Below are 22535 nucleotides of genomic sequence, written 5' to 3' on the forward strand. Positions count from 1 at the left end.
CTTGCCTTTGAAAGGCAGTATATCAAATATATTTGTTAACTTTATTTTTGTTACATTTGTACCCCGCGCTTTCCCACTCATGGCAGGCTCAATGCGGCTTACATGGGGCAATGGAGGGTTAAGTGACTTGCCCAGAGTCACAAGGAGCTGCCTGTGCCTGAAGTGGGAATCCAACTCAGTTCCTCAGGACCAAAGTCCACCACCCTAACCACTAGGCCACTCCACAATCAAATGTTATTACAACAAGATTTTTTTTTTTTGGTTAAACTATGAGACCATGCGTTATTCAAAATTGTTCAGAAGGAATGGATCCTAAGGAGCTTAGCCGAGATTGGGTAGCAGAGCCGGTGGCGGGAGGCGGGGATAGTGCTGGGCAGACTTATACGGTCTGTGCCAGAGCCGGTGGTGGGAGGCGGGGCTGGTGGTTGGGGGGTGGGGATAGTGCTGGGCAGACTTACACGGGTCTGTGCCCTGAAAAGGACAGGTACAAATCAAGGTAAGGTATACACAAAAAGTAGCACATGTGAGTTTATCTTGTTGGGCAGACTGGATGGACCATGCAGGTCTTTTTCTACTACTACTTTTTCTGCCGTCATTTACTATGTAAGTAAGCTTTCTTAATTGTTCTTTAAATTTATTTGCTGTTTACTATGTTAGTTTGTCAATGATCTATAAAGGAACATCAAATCTACTAATAAAGTGCAGGGCCTGTCCCTTATTTAAATATCTAATGGGACACTCAATGGGAACATTTTCCCTTTTGCTTTCTTAATAGGGATAACAGACTATAAAGCAATGAATGTGATTCAGGTGGGTGTGTGCAGGGGTGAGTGAGAAAAAGACATCAGAAAAATAAGCTATGTTAATTTTAAGCCAGTTAAACATGGAATTAAATCAATTAAATCACAACCTCCCTTCTTTCCCAAGCTTTAAGTCACAAACTTTTCTAGCAAAGTAGTGCTCAAGAAGTCGGTTCACTTACCAGTAGAGGCAATCTCTGCCTTCAGAACTTCTTCAGGATTGTATTTTAAGTATACGCATGAGATCCAGGGAACATAACCACTCTTTCATATCCAGGAAGGGAAGGCTTACATTCAATGAATTCATCTTGTACTTCTCTTGAAACAGAAATTTGTTCAACCTCTCAGGTCCAAGATCAGTTTCATACCTCCTAACTTTTTGGGGAATTAAGTACTGTAATACCTTCAGTAGAAGCCCTCGTTGATTTGCAGCTCTGGAAGCTTCTCCACTACTTTTCTTGTAGAAGAGATTCTATCTCCTGTTGCCAAGGGGAGCCCCGCATGACTGGCTGAGTGAGGAGGCAGGGGTGGGATGATCTGATGGAACCTGAGAAAAATGTAGGTGACATCCTTGATTTATTATCTTCATTACTCATTTATTCCATTGTTATTAGTTCAGGATATACTGAAAAGCTTTAGCATTCTTCCACTAGAATAGATGGAAGAATGTCCTTGGATAGACTGGTTATGCCAAATACCCTGAGAAAGACGAGGTAGTTTTTATGCTACACAGATGATTATGTCTTGGGTTGCCGCCTGTCTCTCTTGCAATGCCTGGGGGCAGCTGCTGCTGGTGTTGCTGTTGCCTTTGACTGGGATACTGGCGGTAGCTCCTTCTCAGGAAATAGAACTGCCTTCTAAACTGGAAAGGCTGCTTCCCAGTTGATGTGCACTGCTCGGCTGTAGCCAACAAAAGAATCTGGATAGTGGAACAGTGATCTTTTAAGTACACTGATGATGTACATGTCTATACAGCCGTGGAAGACCCACAGTTGATGTTTATGAACAAGCTGAGGGGTGCTTAGGGGCAATATAAAAGTAGTTAAATAAAAATAGATTAAAATGGAATACTTCTAAAACACAGACTTTATGGGTTAAAAAAACCTATTCTGGTTACCTGACTTAGTTTTAGCATTAAATGGCAAGCTCTTATGAAATTAGCAGCAAGTTAAGATTCTTGCGGTCATTATTGATTCAGATTTATCTCTACAGCCTCAAATGTTTTTCAACCTCCATATTCTCTGGAGGTTGTGATTTTATTTTTCTCAGGAGAATATGGACCCTATTATGCACACCTTTGTTATGAGTTTATCTTGGGCAGACTGGATGGACCATGCAGGTCTTTTTCTACCGTCATCTACTATGTTACTATGTTTGTTACATATTAACTTGACTATTTGTAATGCTTAATTTGGGCTTCTTTCAGAAACCAAACAGGACATGTACTATGAGCACAGAAATATGCAGCATATATGGACACATTATGCTAGGCTACAGCATAATGAGCACAGGCTTCCTACTGAGTTCCAGCATCAGTTTTAAGACCCTACCTTGCATTTTTACAGCTTTAAAGGAAGAGGGTCTTTGGTATTTGAAACACCTCTTAAGTCTCTTAAACACCTGCTACATGATTACAGTCATCTCAGGCAATCTATTAAGGACTCTAGCTGGGAAGGTGGTCAAATATGCTGAGACTTTCAAGAAAGCCTTTCGTATGCTGGCCCTGTTTTGTGGAATGTTCTTCCAAATTATACACATAGTCTTATTATTTACAATTTGGAGCAGATACAAAGGTATGATTATTTCAGGGGAGATTTGGGAGCACTTAGCATGTGAATAAGTTGTATTCTCTTCTTAACTGCTTTTTTTTTTTGTTTAATTTTGTGTTTCTTTCATTATAGGCCTTGGCATACTACTAAACAATAAATATGATTAAACAAACTACTGTATCCCCATAAAGACTCTCCCCCATGCAGGGAATATCTGCTTGTATGCTCTGGATGTCTTTGCATAGCCCCAGTGCCCTAAGCTACAGAAGAGGTGCAAGCTGTTTGAATGCTCCTTAATCAGACGTTATCAGATGTTTCTTACGCTTCTCTGGCCAGGTGATCTAGGAATTTATCCTTTTCTTCCTGAGGGAGAGACACTGAAAAAAGAATGAGCTACTGCAGATGCTGTTGCACACAGGGGTTGAACTTACAACGGAGTACCTATAAAAATGTAAGGAAAAAAAGTGCCTATTTTATAAAAAAGCAATATAGGCACCTATGTGCCTTTATAAAATAGGCTCCAACAATGCTCTGAAGGTGTAAATGTGAGCATACACACGTGTACACTGCAAGCCCACCCCAGCTCTATACAAATCAAACCCCAGTATGCCTTTGTACCTTCTTGACAACGCACACATGTAACATGCAGATATTTTCTGCATGTTAAACATATAAAACTATCACCCATAATACTTGGCATAAAGTTGCTATGCAGCATTTCTTAAAATCCAGCGTTCTCTATGGAATGGATTTTTACAAATAAGATCCAGGATGTTCTGTATCTGATCCCTATAACATTCTACATTTTTTTTTTTTTTACAGCAGATCCTAAAATCATAGAATGACATGTAAAACTGTACTACATCAAAACCTGGACTTGCTTGTACATTATATCTGAAGTCCACTTTCCTGGCTACTGGTGCACAAAACAGTGGATTTTGTCATATTTTTGTTTAAAATTGTTTTGAGTAATCTGTCAACAGGTACTGCCACTGTGTCCTTTGGTGCTTCAATAAGACAAGAGACCACAAAGCCTGGTACAGCTGGTTTTCTTCTTGGAGGAGTGTGAAAAAAGTTCTTTATTTTCCGAATAAAGCTCAGATACATCAGGTCCTCCAGTAGTGAGGCATTTCTAGGCAAAGTTGCAGAAGAGTCTAAGGCAAAACTTGTGGACTCTTCCCTGTTTGACCCATGATGGAAAACATCCTCATGAATGTCTTGACTGTGAGCCTGAATTGAAGAACAGTTGTGCTCCATATTCATGGAATAATCCCCTGGAAGATCTAGTGATTTGGTGAGATCTGTTGTATCTAGACGCTCCTTATGGCAAGTAGGAATCCCTAAGTAGTCTAATGGTGAGGGTGACATTCTCCTAAAGCTAGTTAAGAACTTGGACACTACACCTTGATAGGACTTCAAGCACTGGTTACTGTATCCTAGAAGGCTTTGACATATCAATGAAACACATTCCAACATGTTCTTCAAAGCATTTGCTTATATCCTCTCTAGAGAGCACAAATAGAAGCTCTAAGTCCACAGCGGAAGGCTCATCTTCCTCTAGAACAAATTTTATACAGTTCTGGAGTCAAATGAACCTCCTGTGCTGAGCATTGCTTTTGTATTGAGTTCTTTAACATCAATGAGGCCATATCTTTGTGCCCAGCTGTTGTGAAGCATCCTTCTGCCCCAAACTGGCCTGGTTTGTGTGCAGTTGCTGCACAAAATTCTGCTATGCAGACGCTCTCGTGTATTGAAGTTATTCTTTGCGTCTTTCAATACCAATGTTTTCTGTGTTGAAAACAAATAAGGTCCTGCGCTAGGATCTAGTCCCTTTTTTTCTTGAGCCATTCTCATCCTTTAAAGGCCATCTTATATGCAGGGTCTGTTTACCAGAGGAATCACAAGCCGGGGTGAAGTGCATTTATTTTCTTCCATTCGCAGGCCTGCAAAGAAATGGAGCTGCTTTTCTCACCTTTCTTATGTAAGTTATGAACAGAAGATAATCCAGTGGTAAAGAATGAAAAGGTCCTCTTAAAGCATTTCACCCTTGTAGACATATTGACAAAGTGTCAAGTACCAGGAAGTAGTAACATTTCTTGTGGGTGTATAATGACATGTAACCACAGGGGCATCTTTTGAACTCAGTTTTGAAGGGAAAAAACTATAAACCACCTTATTTTAAAATTCTTTTTAGGAAGGGGTGTTAAGGGAAATTGAAAAGAAGGAAAACTTTTAACTAGGAAAAAAGGTTCCTAGAGAGAGCCAACATATGACAACTGAGAAGAAAATAGCATGACGTAGTGGTGCATAGAAAATCTGCCTACACTTTTCTGAGCTCTCTGCGAGTTAGTCATATTAGTGACATCAAATGAAGTTACTCACTTATGTGTGGATTTATAGAAGAAAGCAAAGTGGAGCTGAAACTAAAAAAGCGGTTTGAATGCAACTCTTTACCTGACAAAACTTTGCTGTGGTCCCGTTTATACCCCTTGATCTTATGAACCATGCAATTCTAAGCTTGTTAAAATCAGAAGCAGTCTCTGACAGAAAATTTGAATCAGCTAGTATTCAAATGGGAGTTGATGTGCTTAAAATTCAAGCCAAATTTGAAGTAATTCAAGTCAAAGATCTAGAACATGGTTGGATTTGGGCAACAGATAGCTCAGAAATTGGAGGTGGAAAGAATATATGCAACACTTAAATTCACAGAAGGTCGTAAGGACTCGCCCTTTCCTGCTAAACAAAACGGACCATTAGTAATAAAGGGCCCCCAGGCAAGTCCACTGTGTATTTCTTGCTTGCATTGTTGGTTAAATGTTTTATATTTGATTGCTGTAAGCCACTCTGGGCTGTTTGAAGAAGTGGGTTTTCTAACCCCTGCAAGTAATGCTAACAGCTTGCAGCAACTAACAGTGTTACATACTGCCTGATGAGTAACGAGTACTAACAAAAGATGCTGAGGAGAAATGCACAAGAAATCTTTCAATACCCCACAATGTTGATTTAAAAACAGTATACATCACTAGACTAACAGTAGTTAAGCTTACATCTTTCAGCTACTATAGGACCTTACCTCTTCCTCTCCACTCACTTCCTCCTCTTCACCTTCCTCCTCTTCATCATCATCTTCATCCTCTTCACCGACTGCAGCATCCTCATCATAATCCTCTTCTATGCAGGCAACAAAAATATATCTGCATCAGTACTTAATAGCAAAGTTGGCTGAAGCACTGTTCTCATTGTTCGGCTCTTGAACAGCATGGGGCACCGCGGCCCGAGAGCATTCTGCCATCACGATGCCCAAGGATTGTATTTTTCACCTGAGAAAAGCTGAAAGCAGATCTCCTCTGAAGCTGAATCAGCCAGAAGAGGGTGCTCATGTTACACCTAAGTCACCAACTCTTTCACTGAGGTTCCAATTAACTAGGCACACCCAGAATTATTTTTTCATTTCCCACTCTCTTCTTAAAGCAAGTGCACTCTTTCCCATATATGGAGAAAAGTGTGTGCACTATATGCACTATGAAGATGGCGCACTATTACCGGCAGATGACATTTGTTCCAAATGACATCCCATCCCTACAAATAATCATCTCCTTGAGCTCACAATATTCACTGGTCAAATGTATGCATTCTTTTGGAGAATGATTGCTTTCTTAAGTTAAAAAACAAAAAAAAAAAAAAAAAAAAAAAGCTTATCTATACATTTCTATTAACATTCTTAATCTCATTTACTAACCTGTATTAACACACGTTCTTCATTCTCAATTCAGCTATTTACTCAATGTGCAGTTAATGCGAATTAACATGTGTTAATGTGTGTTAACACGGGTTAGTGAATGAGGCCCTTTATTTGGGACGGGAACAAAGTAAAAACAAAAGAAATTAAAGTGGATATTTACTTCAATAATGCTCAAATACATCCTTTTCAAATCAGCCAAATGGAAACAACAAGGATGACCAATGTACCTACCATCTTCATCCTCCTCATCATCATCAAGCCCCTCTACATATGCTTCGGCATCAGAGTCTGGAGCCTCTTTGTCACCTTGGTCATAGCCATCAAGGTATGTGATTTGTGGAAGCAGTTTGAAGACATTTTCCCGGTAGTCATTCAAGTTGGTTACTTCACAATTGAAAAGGTCTAAACTTTTAAGGGTTTCTAATTTTTTCTGTAATAAAATAGAAGCATGGTATTGAATGTAGCTTCATATAAAACACTAAAAAACACTAAAAAGTAGGAAAAGGAAGTATTCAGTCTAGAGCAGTATTCTCAACCTAGTCCTGGGAGTAACAACCAACTAGTCAAATTTATTGCATATCTATAATGAACAACCATGAAAGACATTTGCATACAGCTGAGTCACTATATAAAAATCTCCCTCTAGTATAATCATTCTGAATATCCTTACAAATAAGATCAGCTGAATGCATAACAAGAACTGGTTTGAAAACCACTGCTCTAGAATATCCTGAAAAATGCATCATTTTAGTCCTGTACAAACTGAAAAGTGAAAATGGAATTTTTATTTTTAATCTTGGATTTTAATAGTATTTTTAATTGTATTTTGTTTTAGTTCTTTTCCTATTTGGGTTTTGTGGTTTAAATTTATTAGCTACATTTGTAAACTGCTTCAATCTATTTGTTAAGAGGGATGGTATTGAAAAGTTATTTTTCTTACCTGATAATTTTCTTTCCTTTAGTCGCAGCAGATGAATCCAGGTACTTGTGGGTTGTGTCCATCTACCAGCAGGTGAAGATAAGAAAGCGCTGAATTGCACTGCCTTATGGGTCGGAATGCTGCCTGGCAAGTCAAAATTTCTCATAACAAAGCAGAAGGAAACAGAATTATAACATTTCTCCTCCCCCATAGGGAAAATCCAGAATTGTAAATCCAACATACCACCTAAAAATTAAACAAAGCAACACTACGAAGAAAAGGAATAGAAGACATCGAGAATTACCGCCAGAAAAATAGGGGCCCTGGAATCATCTGCGGCAGAAAAAGGAAAGAAAATTATCAGGTAAGAAACATAATTTTTCATTCCTTAGCAGCAGATGAATTCAGGTACTTGTGGGAAGTAGCAGAACAGTCCTTAAGCAGGGTGGGAAATTGAAAAACCTGCGGAAAGCCCTGATCTTTCCAAAGATACAGTCACTCACGCAGAGACCCGGAACTGAAAGGGACTGGAGAAGGAAAGCTCGGCAAGACATGCAGATGCCTACCCTCTGTACTCCTGATAGAACAGACAAGTGTACGCCCAGGAAGGTATGATGCCACAGTTAGAAGACAGCTGGTGTGGGATACCCATTAGGAAAACGCAGATGACATAGCCTTCCGGATATAGCGAGGAAGCGTAGCTAGAAGTAGATTTCCCAGCTAGAGAAAAAACACCTATGAAAGGCAAAGGAAACTTCCAAAAAAGAAAACATTCCACCAGCTGGAAAACAAGGGATCAAGGGAAGAAATCAGAAAACCCCTGAGGACAAAGGACGGGACTCAGCACACTGTCCTCCTTCAATAGAAGGCAGATCTCCACCTTGATGAGGGCAGATAATCCAAAGGTTTGGTGGGACTGAAAACAGGAGCCCTGAACAACGATGCCATCTCAGATGATAGTATGCGTATAACACTAGGAAGAAGCCAATCTGAACTGAAAGCTTGGTAAACTCGTCCCCAGAACAAACATACACCAGAACTACACTGAGTTCACAAAGTCCTCCTCAAACACCGACGTGCCCCAAAACGGGAGGCCAATCAGCCACTGTAGAAGCTGCAGCCACTGTGCAGAGAAGTAACTAAATCAATAGACAGAAAGATATCCAAAGCCAGCTGTGTAACTACACCCGAATCGAGACAAACAAGGGATCAAAATCCTTGAGCTCCCAACTGGGGCATTCCCGCTTACATAAGCTGTGCAGCGTGGACCTCAGAGAACAAGGACAACCAAATCATTAGCAGAAGGCTGCACAGATTCAGTAGAAGTGGCAGAGGATGACTCCCAGTCCTAAGAGAGATAGCTTCCAAAAGCTGAGCAGAAAGCACCACAGTGGCCCGACGTGATAAGTGAATTCTTTGCTTCTGTCTTTAAGGAAGAAGATGTAAGAGATCTGCCTGTACCGGAAATGGTTTTCAAAGGTGACGAAACAGAGGAATTGAAAGAAATATCGGTGAACCTGGAAGATATACTGAGCCAAATTAAAGTGTAGTAAATCACCTGGACTGGATGGCACACATCCAAGGGTACTCAAAGAACTGAAGCATGAAATTGCTGATATGCTGTAGAACACATAGACAAACATGGTTTAATGGAACAGAGTCAGCATGGGTTCAGCTGAGGGAAGTCTTGCCTCACCAACTTGCTTCATTTCTTTGAAGGCGTGAACAAACATGTGGATAAAGGTGAGCCGGTTGATATAGTGGAGGGGCATAATCGAATGCCTATCTCCATGGGCGTCTATGTCTGAAAACGGGTACGTGAAGAGGCGGGACAGACCATATTTTCGAAAAAATTTCAGCTGGGCGGTTTTGTTTTGTTTTTTGCGATAATGGAAACTAAAAACGTCCAGCTCAAAAACGTCCTAATCCGAGTCATTTGGTCGTGGGAGGGGCCAGGATTCATAGTACACTCGCCCCCCTGACATGCCAGGACACCAACTGGACACCCTAGAGGTCAGTGCGGTGGACTTCAGACAACACTCCCACATGCATAGCTCCCTTACCACGGGTGCTGAGCACCCAACCCCCCTCCCCCAAAACCCACTACCCACAAATGTACAACACTGCCATAGGTCTTAGGGGTGAAGGGGCACCTACATGTGGGTACAGTGGGTTTTGGAGACCTCCCATTTACCAGCACAAGTGTTACAGGTAGGGGGGGATGGGCCTGGGTCCACCTGGCTGAAGTGCACTGCGGTACCCACTAAAAGTGCTCCAGGGACCTGCATACATACAGGCCTCTAGGACTTGTTGCTGCTAAATAACATTGGCACACCAGTTGACACCTGAAGACAAATCTCTATGAAAACGTCCTTTATTGGAATAAGCACGCTTACTCACAGTTAACTGCAGATAAGAGGTTGTGCCCCACTGGCAAAGTCTCTCCCTGGTACTGAGATGAGCAGTAGGTCAGAGCTGGCAGAATGCTGTACAATGCCCTCTTTCAGTCACATTCAAGGTAAGAACTAAGTTCTGTAACGTGGCTAACATGTGAAAGGGATCTAAAACTGGCTTACAAAAATGGCCACTACCTCATGGACTACCGGAAACAGAACAGGGCACACTCTGACCCAGTAAGCAGGGGGAAAAGCACCATGGGAATAGAGCCTACCAACTACCAACATCGTGAGCATTTGCCACAAGCTACTGGAATCACGGACCCCAATACCCTACACCCACCACAATGCATTGCTGATGTGACTCTGCAGTGCGCATAACAGAAAAGGTGTCACACTCACCCGAGCGCCACATCAGAACCAGGGAAAGGCTGTCACAGGATAGAACACATTCTGCTGTCATGGAGGTGGGTACGGCATTTGAGGCTGGAAAAAAAGTTTGTAAGTGGGGTTTTTTTGGTGGGAGGGTGTTAGTGACCACTGGGGGAGTCCGGGGAGGTCATCCCCGATTCCCTCCAGTGGTCATCTGGTCAGTTGGGGCACTTTTTTGGGACTTGTTCGTGAAAAAAAAAAAGGGTCCACAAAAAGTGACCCAAAATTGCGGTAAAAACACCTTTTTTTTTTCAATTATCAGCGAAAGACGCCCATCTCTCCTCGGCCGATAACCACGCCCCAGTTCTGCCTTCACCACGCCTCCGACATGCCCCCGTCAACTTTACCCGTTTCCGCGATGGATTGCAGTTGGAAACGCCCAAAATCGGCTTTCGATTATACCGATTTGGGCTCCCACAGGAGAAAGACGCCCATCTCCCGATTTGGGTCGCAATATAGGCGTTTTTCTCTTTCGATTATAAGTAGGATAGTGTATCTAGATTTTCAGAAAGGAGCACCCAACCCGGGTGTCACTCCTGAGCCGAAGCACAACAGGAATAAGTCTAACAGAAGGCTATACCGCCTATCACTCCACGATATTCCCAAAAAGTGGGGGAACAACTGATTGATGATGAAAGAGAATATCAATTCTATTGACTGAAGGTGATCAGGTTTTTTTTTTTTTTTAATAAATAATACGAGCATACTACCGTGCCAACAGAGACAGAGACCAGACAATTGCAAAGCCTGGAAGAACTTGCAATCCCCACTTGCCAAGGAAGGCTGCCACTACTATCATGATCGAGATCAAACAAGAAAAAGAATGGCCTGGTCGACATGGAAAGCCAGAGCGTTCTGGCCACAACTGAAAACAGCCCCCAAGTAAAGCAACCACAGTATCTACTGTGGGAAGAGGAAATAGCAACAGGAAAGCATAGGCCACGAGAGACATAGAGGGTAAACACTCCTGCTAGACCAACCATTCCAGACTGCAATGGTCCCTAAAATATAAATGTCGACTCTTGACAATTCCATGGGAAGAAGGAAGGAAAAACTTTCCTGTGGAACTACACAGGGAACAGAAGCCAGTCAGTGCCCCAAAAATCAAAGAAAATTACAATTGTGCCAAAATCCTGAATCACCTAAAACCTAGACTGTAGGTCACAGGGAGACCCGGATAGCAAATCTGCAGTGGAATAAGAAAACTCCAACTTTTAACTCTGCTGCAGCATGACCTAGCTGCTCCACAAGGAACCAGGAGAGAATCCACTAATCAAAAATCTGAGCAAAACCCCAGACCCTTCATCAAGAGGCATGGGAAACTTTGGCAGCTCTGGCGATGGAAGCCAAAGCCGCACGACTGCAAAAACAGCAGTTCGCCCTTGCGGAAGCAGAAACCGTGAAAGGGGAAATGCCTGATCAGTCGCACAGGACTCCACAACAGGAGCTTGAGATGTGCGCCTTCACCACTCCAGAGGCCCAGAAACCAGGAAGCCAAAGCCTGCACGACTGCAAAAACAGCAGTTCGCCCTTGCGGAAGCAGAAACCGTGAAAGGGGAAATGCACAGGACTCCACAACAGGAGCTTGAGATGTGCGCCTTCACCACTCCAGAGGCCCAGAAACCAGAGGCCTTAAAACAATCTCTCGATACCCACTTCAAACCAAAGCTTTCCCTTAAGAGGGAGCTTGCTAAAAGAGACCTGGGCAATGGACAGCTGAAGTGGATACCAAGCCAGAGGGATCCGCTGGCCAAGAGCACCAGGAAGCAGCCAGAGCGGCAGAGCATCAGAGCTGGCTGGAATGACCGTGCATTGGAGAAAACTAGTGTGGGTGAAGGCTACAACTAGATGATGCAACAGAAATTGGCTGCTGCATCACAGTGCACTACTGATGGCAAGCTGCAGAGGAATGTGCAGCTTGCTTGCTCCCACCCCCCCTCACTCTCTCCTCAATCACTGGCCGATTACTTCCGCGACAAGGTGCAAAAGATCAACCTTGAGTTCACTACCAAGCCATATCCTCCTCTTCACCCTTCAACCCTCTCCCTCAACCAATCAACCCAGGCCTCCTAGTCCTCCTTTCCCAACATCACCGAGGAGGAAACCACTCGCCTTCCTTCCTCCTCGAAATGCACCACCTGCTCTTCTGATCCCATCCCCACCAACTTAACATCATCTCTCATACTGTCACCCCCGCCATCTGTCATATCCTCAACCTCTCTCTCTCCACTGCAACTGTCCCTGATACCTTCAAGCACGCCGTAGTCACACCTCTCCTCAAAAAAACCATCACTTGACCCTACCTGCCCCTCCAACTATCGCCCCATCTCTCTCTTACCCTTCCTCTCCAAAATACTTGAGCGCGCCGTTCACAGCTGCTACCTCGATTTTCTCTCCTCTCATGCCATCCTTGATCCACTCCAATCCGGCTTTTGCCCTCTACACTCGACAGAAACAGCACTCTCTAAAGTCTGTAATGACCTGTTCCTTGCCAAATCCAGAGGCCACTACTCCATCCTCATCCTCCTCGATCTATCCGCCGCTTTTGACACAGTCAATCATGATTTACTTCTTGCCACACTGTCCTCATTTGGGTTCCAGGGCTCTGTCCTCTCCTGGTTCTCCTCCTATCTCTCCTACCGCACCTTCAGAGTTCACTCTCATGGATCCTCCTCCATCCCCATCCTGCTATCTGTTGGTGTTCCCCAGGGATCTGTCCTTGGACCTCTTCTCTTCTCAATCCCTGGGCTCCCTGATCTCATCTCATGGTTTCCAGTATCATCTCTATGCTGATGACACCCAGCTGTATCTCTCCACACCAGACATCACCACGGAGACCCAGGCAAAGGTTATCAGCCTGTTTATCCGACATTGCTGCCTGGATGTCCAACCGCCACCTGAAACTGAACATGTCCAAGACCGAGCTCATCGTCTTCCCACCAAAACCCACTTCTCCTCTTCCTCCATTTTCTATCTCAGTTGATAACACCCTCATCCTCCCTGTCTCATCTGCCCGCAACCTTGGAGTCATCTTTCACTCCTCCCTCTCCTTCTCTGCACATATCCAGCAGATAGCCAAGACCTGTCGCTTTTTCCTCTTTAACATCAGCAAAATTCGCCCTTTCCTCTCTGAATACACCACCCAAACTCTCGTCCACGCTCTCATTACCTCTCGCCTTGACTACTGCAACTTACTCCTCACCGGCCTCCCACTTAGCCACCTATCCCCTCTTCAATCTATTCAGAACTCTGCTGCACGTCTTATATTCCGCCAGAACCGATATACTCATATCACCCCTCTCCTCAGGTCACTTCACTGGCTTCCAATCAGATACCGCATTCAGTTCAAGCTTCTCCTTCTTGCCTACAAATGCACTCAAGTCTGCTGCCCCTCACTACCTCTCTACCCTCATCTCCCCTTACGTTCCCGCCCGAAACCTCCGTTCACAGGACAAATCCCTCCTCTCATTACCCTTCTCCACCACCGCCAACTCCAGGCTCCGCTCATTCTGCCTCGCCTCACCCTATGCTTGGAACAACCTTCCCGAGTACTTACGCCAAGCCCCCTCCCTGCCCATCTTCAAGTCTTTGCTTAAAGCCCACCTTTTCAATGCTGCGTTCGGCACCTAACTCTTACCTTTCAGGAATTCCAGACTGCCCCAATTTTTCTGCCCCTTTCGGTCTGACTGTTCACGTGTCCTTTAGATTGTAAGCTCTTTGAGCAGGGTTTGTCCTATGTTAAATTGTACAGCGCTGCGTAACCCTAGTAGCGCTTTAGAAATGTTAAGTAGTAGTAGTAGTAATGTGAACCAGCAAGTCGTGGACCTCATTAAGCTGCTCACCCTTGCCAGCCCTCCCAAAATGGAAAAGGGGCACAGTGACCATAGAATCATGCAGAATGACAGCATAGCCTTGTTAGAGGCTCCCACACAAACAGAAAAGCAGGAGTAAGCACGGCAAGACATAGCTAGAACCAGGGGAGAGTTCTAGAGCACATGCAATCAGGCAAAACCTTAGCCCAGTAGTGAAGTGGCCGATATGCAAGGCACGCAATAACCTGATGGCCCAGGCCACTCAAAGGAGAGGAAAGGAAACACACCCAGGACAGACAGGAACTCGCAACCACAGGTAAAGGCCAGCCACCTGCCAGAATCACCATGCTCCAGCTGCAATCACAGTGGAGCACCTAGTATGAACAAGCACAAAGTGCCACTTGGGCAATGGCAGGTTAAGGGACTGGCCCCAATCCATTTGGAGGAAACAAACCCAGGTCCTCAGAATGCTGCTCTAAGCATAGGCAACTCAAGCATCGCTCTGCCAGGGTATGCATGCCCTGACAATGAGGAGGAAACAGAGACCCAGCGCCCCAGTGCTGAGAACCCTCCTGAAGTAAAACTGCAACCATAACCATGGAGCCAACATAAGAAGCTCCCTACTGCTAACAGTGGTCAAGCCAGATGACAAGTACCTGGCAGAAACTCAAATAGCTTATTCTCCAGGTTCAACATAATTCTGTTCAACTTTTAGTCTTAACAAGGTTCAAGGACACTAATTAACTTTATTATCTTTTACATATTGTTTTAAAAGATATTTACTATTTTACTATCAACTGTATAATTGTACTTCATGCACTGTAGCCTTCCTACAGATCAGTGTAAGCCACATTGAACCTGCAATTAGTGGGAAAATGTGGGATATAAATGCATTAAATAAATAAATTAAATTAATAAATAAATACGGGCGACATTCCATGCTACCAATTCCAGGACAAATTCAACCACTGAAGAAAGAGAAACAGCCAAAGAGTGCTGTCTTCTCTGGAGGGTAGAGGGTTTGTTTTTTTTGTGGTAACTGTCCTGGCCAAAAAGACAAGAGGACTTGAATCCCCTTCAAAGAAATGGGGCTCAAAGGGACTATATCCGGAGGAAAAAGGTCCAGCTCCCCCGGGGCATCAATATTACACCGGGCATTCGCAGCACTGGAATTTGCACCAAGTGGGAAGGACTGCTGAGGCTCACAGAAAACACAAAGCCCAGTTTGTGCCAATTCCGCCATCCTGTACTAGGCGGGGTTGTGCCCCAGAAAAACACAGAACTCTGGAGCCACGAAGACATCTGCAAGCCCCATGCTAAAAAAACCCTGAGCTACCAAAGAGAAGGGGCAGGAGAAAGGCACCCAGGCAATTGCCAGGAAAAAATGCCGTGTCTTATTGCGACAGCCGTCAGCAGCCCTAAAAAAAGAAAGCACAGTCATGCAGAAGGCAGCGCCAAAAAATGGCCCAAAGCTCACACACAGCTGAGCCTGACCTCCCCGGTCCCTTCAGTGAACCAGGAGGTGAACGCCATGACAAGGAAGTACTGTCTAGCTGCATGTGGTGTTTTGTTTTGCTTTTTCACGGCAGGAAAAACACCAGCAAGGACTGAACCAGTACTACCGTCTGAGACCTCTGGAAACCTGCATCCCCATTGGTAAAATTAACTATTGCTGCACCTCCTGTGAAAAGAATGGGATGCAACATAGAAAGGTAAGACATAAAAAAAAAACTCACCCCAAGGCAGAACCACTCAGCCACACACCCCATAGTTCAAATAAGCTGAGAGACCCAGAATAGGAGCTGATGCCAGGAGCTTGAGGGAAACCATCCATCTGCCTGCTGGAGATAGCGAATACTAACTGGCCAGGGAGCATTCCATCCCATAAGGCAGTGCAATTCGGCACTCTATCTCCACCTGCTGGTAGATGGACATAACCCACAAGTACCTGGATTCATCTGCTGCTGCTAAGGAAGAAGAAATTAAGTCTTACCTGATAATTTTCTATTAGTCCTTTCCACTATTCCAGATAGCTGTGTCCAGCAACCAGCAAGGATAAACTCAGAATAAATACAACAACCTTAAGCAACTCTCTAACCTAAACACTAACCAGATGAGCAAATGTGTGGATCTCGCTCATTTCTGGACAACTTATGGAGAACAAGAGATATGCAGAAAGCATCATGCAAGGTGAGCACCATTATTTTACCTATTACTTTGCAATAAATAAACATCTCAGAAACCCTGGGTGGGCCTCTGTAGTGGGAAGGACTAATGGAAGGAAAATTATCAGTTAAGACCTAATTTCTCCTTCCATTACATAGCTTCCCACTATTCCAGAACCTGTGGGATGCTTAAAAGCAATCCATAGAGTGTGTAGGATCTTGGCACCACAACTGCCCTGAGGACCGAAGTCCTAAAACTGACTTCTGAGCGAACTGCAACATCCACCCTGTAGTGTTTGGCAAAAGCATGCACCGTCGGCCAAGTGGCTGCCTTGCAAAATATCCGCCAGAGACAATAATCTCTGGCCAGGAAGTTGCTGCACACCTCATAGAATGAGTCTGCAAGGCCTGAAGAGCCTGCTTCCCTGCATGCACATAAGCTGATACAATAGTCTCCTTTGGTCATCTAGCAATTGTGGGCTTGGAAGCCATGAGACCAAGCCTCTGTTTATCAAAAAAGCAGTCTGCCCAATTTGCAAAACTCATTTGTGGCTTCCAGGTATATAATGACGGCTCTACGCACATTGAGAAGCTTCAAGGAAGAATATTGAGCCTCTGTCCTCTCTGCAAAAGGATGGAAGCTCCACAGATTGGTTGAGATGAAATGCTGATACCACTCATAATAGTTTAAAAAAAGGTTTGTACAAATTTCTGGAGGAAAAGTCCATAGTCTGCTATTGAGACAGACGTGGGAAGCAACTGCTTGCCGTGGGATTTGCAGTATGGAGTGTTGCCACGATTTGGGTTTCTGCCAGGTACTTGTGACCTGGCTGGGCCACTGTTTGGATAACAGGATACTGGCTAATTGGACCATTGGTCTGACCCAGTATGGCTACTCTTATGCAAGAAAGGAAGGAAACGTACACAGGGAGACCCCCACCTCCAAAAAGCAGAGAAAAAAGATCCAGACAAGAGAACCTGAAGCTCCAAAACACTATGTGCCAATGCAACAGCCACCAAGAATGCTGTTTTTAGTGTAAGATCTTTCAAGGAGGCCTTAAGGACTAAATTAAAGTTCCACTCTGGACACGGCATTTGAAAGGGAGGCTGTGAGCAGCCTGCTACCCACAAGAATTGAACGAAATCCAAGTGAGCTGCAAGAGACGCCTTCTGTAGTCAGTCCCTGAAAGCCACAACCTGAACTTTTAAAGAACTCAATGACAATCCTTTCTGAAGGCCTATCTGGATAAACGCTAGGATGTGCATGATCTGAGAGGAGAAGGGAGTCTGTGCTCAGAACACCAGCCCTCACATACACAATGGATGTACAGCGTTTCTGAGCCTGAAGCAACAACTGAATTACAATAACCTTTTTGTCTCAACCAAGCCCTTTCAACGGCCAAGTCATAAAACCAAAGGGGCGCAAATCCTCCACGAGCATGGGGCTTCAGTAGACCACGTACCTGCGCTAAGATGGAGAGGATACCTGTCTAGCAATTGAATCAGATCCGCATACCACGGCCTCTGTGGACAATCCGGGGCTACAAGAATTATCTGACCCAGGTACAATCCTTTTCAACATGTGGCCTACCATAGGCAAAGGAGAGAAGACATACAGTTATTAGGAAAGGGATGCAAAACAAGACCAAGCATGTTATAGTGCCTCTGTATCACTCCATGGTGCAACCTCACCTTGAGTACTGCATCCAATTCTGGTCACCATATCTAAAAAAACAAATATAGTGGAATTAGAAAAGTTTCAAACAAGAGCGACCAAAATGATAAAGGGGATGGAACTCCTCTCATATGAGAAAAAGCTAAGTTTAGGCCTCTCCAGCTTAGAAAAGAGATGGCTAAGGGGGGATATGATTGAGGTCTACAAAATCCTGAGTGGAGTAGAATGGGTAAAAGTAAATCGATTTTTCACTCTTTCAAAAAGGCCAAAGACCAGGGGATACTCAATGAAATTATATGGAAATACTTTTAAAACGAATTGGAAGAAATATTTTTTTCACTCAAAGAACAGTTAAGCTGTGAAACTTGTTGCTGGAGGATGTACATAAGTACATAAGTAATGCCATATTGGGAAAAGACCAAGGGTCCATCGAGCCCAGCATCCTGTCCACGACAGCGGCCAATCCAGGCCAAGGGCACCTGGCAAGCTTCCCAAACGTACAAACATTCTATACATGTTATTCCTGGAATTTTGGAGTTTTCCAAGTCCGTTTAGTAGCGGTTTATGGACTTGTCCTTTAGGAAACCGTCCAACCCCTTTTTAAACTCTGCTAAGCTAACCGCCTTCACCACTTTCTCCGGCAATGAATTCCAGAGTTTAATTACACGTTGGGTGAAGAAACATTTTCTCCGATTTGTTTTAAATTTACTACACTGTAGTTTCATCGCATGCCCCCTAGTCCTAGTATTTTTGGAAAGCGTGAACAGAAGCTTCACATCCACCTGTTCCACTCCACTCATTACCGTATTTTTCGGACTATAAGACGCACTTTTTTCCCCCAAAATTTGGGAGGAAAATGGGGGGTGCGTCTTATAGTCCGAAGGTAGCGTTTTCGGACCTCCGTTCCAGTACTTACATGATTCCATGTGCCCTGGTGGTCTAGTGACGTCGGGGCAGGAAAGAGCCCCCTCTTTCCTGCCCATCGCGCTGCTCTCCGTGCTCCTCAATGCTTTCTGACGGTCTCGGCGAGATTCAAAATGGCCGCCGAGAATCTCGGCGGCCATTTTGAATCTCGCCGAGACCATCAGAAAGCATTGAGAAGCACGGAGAGCAGCGCGATGGGCAGGAAAGAGGGGGCTCTTTCCTGCCCCGACGTCACTAGACCACCAGGGCACATGGAATCATGTAAGTACTGGAACGGAGGTCCGAAACCCGGACAAGACGCACCGGAGCAGAGCACCTAGGTTTTAGAGGAGGGAAAGAGGAAAATTTTTTTTTTCCTCTTTCCCTCCTCTAAAACCTAGGTGCGTCTTATGGTCCGGTGCGTCTTATAGTCCGAAAAATACGGTATTTTATATACCTCTATCATGTCTCCCCTCAGCCGTCTCTTCTCCAAGCTGTATAGCCCTAGCCTCCTTAGTCTTTCTTCATAGGGAAGTCGTCCCATCCCCATGCGATGAAACTATCATTTTAGTCGCCCTTCGCTGCACCTTTTCCAATTCTACTATATTTTTCTTGAGATGCGGCGACCAGAATTGAACACAATACTCAAGGTGCGGTCGCACCATGGAGCGATACAACGGCATTATAACATCCTCACACCTGTTTTCCATACCTTTCCTAATAATACCCAACATTCTATTCGCTTTCTTAGCCGCAGCAGCACACTGAGCAGAAGGTTTCAGTGTGTTATCGACGACGACACCCAGATCCCTTTCTTGGTCCGTAACTCCTAACGTGGAACCTTGCATGACGTAGCTATAATTCGGGTTCTTTTTTCCCACATGCATCACCTTGCACTTGCTCACATTAAACATCATCTGCCATTTAGCCGCCCAGTCTCGTAATGTCCTCTTGTAATTTTTCACAATCCTGTCGTGATTTAACGACTTTGAATAACTTTGTGTCATCAGCAAATTTAATTACCTCGCTAGTTACTCCCATCTCTAAATCATTTATAAATATATTAAAAAGCAGCGGTCCTAGCACGAACCCCTGAGGAACCCCACTAACTACCCTTCTCCATTGTGAATACTGCCCATTTAACCCCACTCTCTGTTTCCTATCCTTCAACCAGTTTTTAATCCACAATAGGACATTTCCTCCTATCCCATGACCCTCCAATTTCCTCTGTAGCCTTTCATGAGGTACCTTGTCAAACGCCTTTTGAAAATCCAGATACACAATATCAACAGACTCCCCTTTGTCCACATGTTTGTTCACTCCTTCAAAGAATTGAAGTAAATTGGTCAGGCAAGATTTCCCCACACAAAAGCCATGCTGACTTGGTCTCAGTAATCCATGTCCTCGGATGTGCTCTGTAATTTTGTTTTTAATAATAGCCTCTACCATTTTCCTAGGCACCGACGTCAGACTCACCGGTCTATAATTTCCCGGATCTCCCCTGGAGCCTTTTTAAAAATGGGCGTTACATTGGCCACCCTCCAATCTTCCGGTACCACGCTCGATTTTAAGGATAAGTTGCATATCACTAGCAGTAGCTCCGCAAGCTCGTTTTTCAGTTCTATCAGTACTCTAGGATGAATACCATCCGGTCCAGGAGATTTGCTACTCTTCAGTTTGCCGAACTGCCCCATTACGTCCTCCAGGTTTACCGTGAAGTCAGTAAGTTTCTCCGACTCGTCCGCTTGAAATACCATTTCCGACACCGGTAACCCACCCAAATCTTCCTCGGTGAAGACCGAAGCAAAGAATTCATTCAGTCTCTCCGCTACGTCTTTGTCTTCCTTGATCGCCCCTTTTACCCCTCGGTCATCCAGCGGCCCAACCGATTCTTTTGCCGGCTTCCTGCTTTTAATATACCGAAAAAAATTTTTTACTATGTTTTTTTTGCCTCTAATGCTATCTTTTTTTCATACTCCCTCTTGGCCTTCTTAATCTGCGCCTTGCATTTGCTTTGACACTCCTTATGCTGTTTCTTGTTATTTTCAGACGGTTCCTTCTTCCATTTTCTGAAGGCGTTTCTTTTAGCCCTAATAGCTTCCTTCACCTCACTTTTCAACCAGGCCGGGTGTGTCTTTTGGACTTCCGTCTTTCTTTTCTAATTTGCGGAATATGTATGGCCTGGGCCTCCAGGATGGTATTTTTGAACAGCGTCCACGCCTGTTGTACAGTTTTTACTCTCTCAGTTGCCCCCCTAAGTTTTTTTTTTACCGTTCTTCTCATTTTATCATAGTCTCCTTTTTTAAAGTTAAACGCTAACGTATTTGACTTTCTGTGTACAGTTACTTCAAGGTCGATGTCAAAACTGATCATATTATGGTCACTGTTATCAAGCGGCCCCAGTACCATAACGTCCCTCACCAGATCATGCGCTCCACTAAGGACCAATTAGCTTATTTGGGTTTTTAAAAGGTTTGGACAAATTCCTGGAGGAAAAGTCCATAGTCTTTTATAGACATGAACATGGGGCAAGCATTTGCTTGCCGTGGGACTGGTAGCATAGAAAGTTGCTACTAATGAGTTTTTGCCATGTACTTGTAACTTGATTGGCCACAGGTGGAAACAGGATACTTGGCTAGATGGACCATTGGTCTGACCCAATATGGCTATTCTTATGCTTGGTCCATGAGGAAGATCCTGTGCTTTGCTGTATCCAATAGAATGCCCAGATACTCTAGCATCTACGATGGAATTACTGTGTTCTCGAAATTGATCACCCAATCCAACAACTGCAGAGGATGAACAACTTTGTTCATCACCGCCACACTGTCCGAATAGGACTTGCAAATGAGCCAGCCATCAAGATACTGGTGAACAATTCCTTGGCACCAAAGGAAGGCTGCCACCACCATCATAAACTTGATAAACGTTCTTGAAGCCTTGGCAAGACTGATGGGCAAAGCCCTGAACTGGAAGTGACAGCCCAGCACTGCAAAACGTAGAAACCCCTGAAGTAGCAGCCATATGGGTATATGCAAGTATGCCTCCTTGAGATCGAGGGTGGTGAGAAATTCTCCTGCTTGAACCAAGGCTATGACTGCCCTTGGTAAGCCTGAAAGTGGGATTTCTGACCATACTGTTGACGACCAAGCCAGTACAGTATGCTGTCTCAAAATCGAGAAGCCCCTGAAGATGGACGACTAGAGACTTTCGGCTTATCATCTGGCAGCAGCTGCTGTGGCTTGGTTTCCCCCACTTTTTTCACCAAGTTACTGAGTTCGTTTCCAAATAGCCACTTGCCCTGAAAGGGCAGTTAACTAGATGTGACTTTAATGCTACATCCACTGCCCAATGCATCAACCAGAGTTGCAGACATACTGTGACGGCCAAAGACATACTGCGGCGCACAAATAGCATCTGCCAAGTAGGTAGACCCTGCTTCCAGTTGGGCATTATGGTGCCTGTCTTTTGTTGCAGACTGACATGAATGAACTGCACACTGTTGCTTGAATGCCCAAGAACGCTACTCCAAAGGCTTGTTTCAGCGAGCCTTCTGGCTTACTATCTTGTAGGTCATTTGGGGCAATGACCCCTTCCAATAGTAAAATAGTCTTCTTAATCACTGCCGTAACAAGGGAGTCCATCATGGGAGGCTGCAATTTCTTTTTCTCTTCTGAAACCAACAAGCAGAGGCGAGCCAGGGCTCTTCCAACACTCTGCACCACATTCAGCAATACCAATTCTGCTGTAATCAGGTCTTGAATGCCTGGATGCATCGAGAAGACCTTAGAAGAACCTCTAAGCCCACTCATGATTGATGAAGATGTAACTCCTGACGCCAAAGCAGAAGGCTTCTCAATGGAAAGCATCGACAATGCCTCAGAAATAAAAGTACTGAGCTCGTCTTTATGGAACCTTAGTA

General features: G+C 44.3%; 1 protein-coding gene across 2 annotated transcripts in view; it reads right to left on the reverse strand.

Annotated features, from left to right (window-relative positions):
• ANP32A (acidic nuclear phosphoprotein 32 family member A) overlaps nucleotides 1–22535 on the reverse strand; it is a 107736-nt gene that overhangs the window by 47774 nt on the left and 37427 nt on the right. The window contains exons 4-6 of one of the 2 annotated variants that reach the window (XR_003940350.1): nucleotides 6543–6741; nucleotides 5643–5740; nucleotides 1204–1347 (exon numbers count right to left, since the gene is read on the reverse strand). Coding sequence is in view for 1 of the 2 variants with exons in the window: in XM_030189812.1 (XP_030045672.1) it covers nucleotides 5643–5740; nucleotides 6543–6741 (297 nt within the window). In the remaining variant the exon portion in view is untranslated. The remainder of the gene's footprint in view (nucleotides 1–1203; nucleotides 1348–5642; nucleotides 5741–6542; nucleotides 6742–22535) is intronic. The other variant, XM_030189812.1, reaches the window with a different exon arrangement.

Source organism: Microcaecilia unicolor, chromosome 1, assembly GCF_901765095.1.
Source record: "Microcaecilia unicolor chromosome 1, aMicUni1.1, whole genome shotgun sequence".
Taxonomy (NCBI): domain Eukaryota; kingdom Metazoa; phylum Chordata; class Amphibia; order Gymnophiona; family Siphonopidae; genus Microcaecilia; species Microcaecilia unicolor.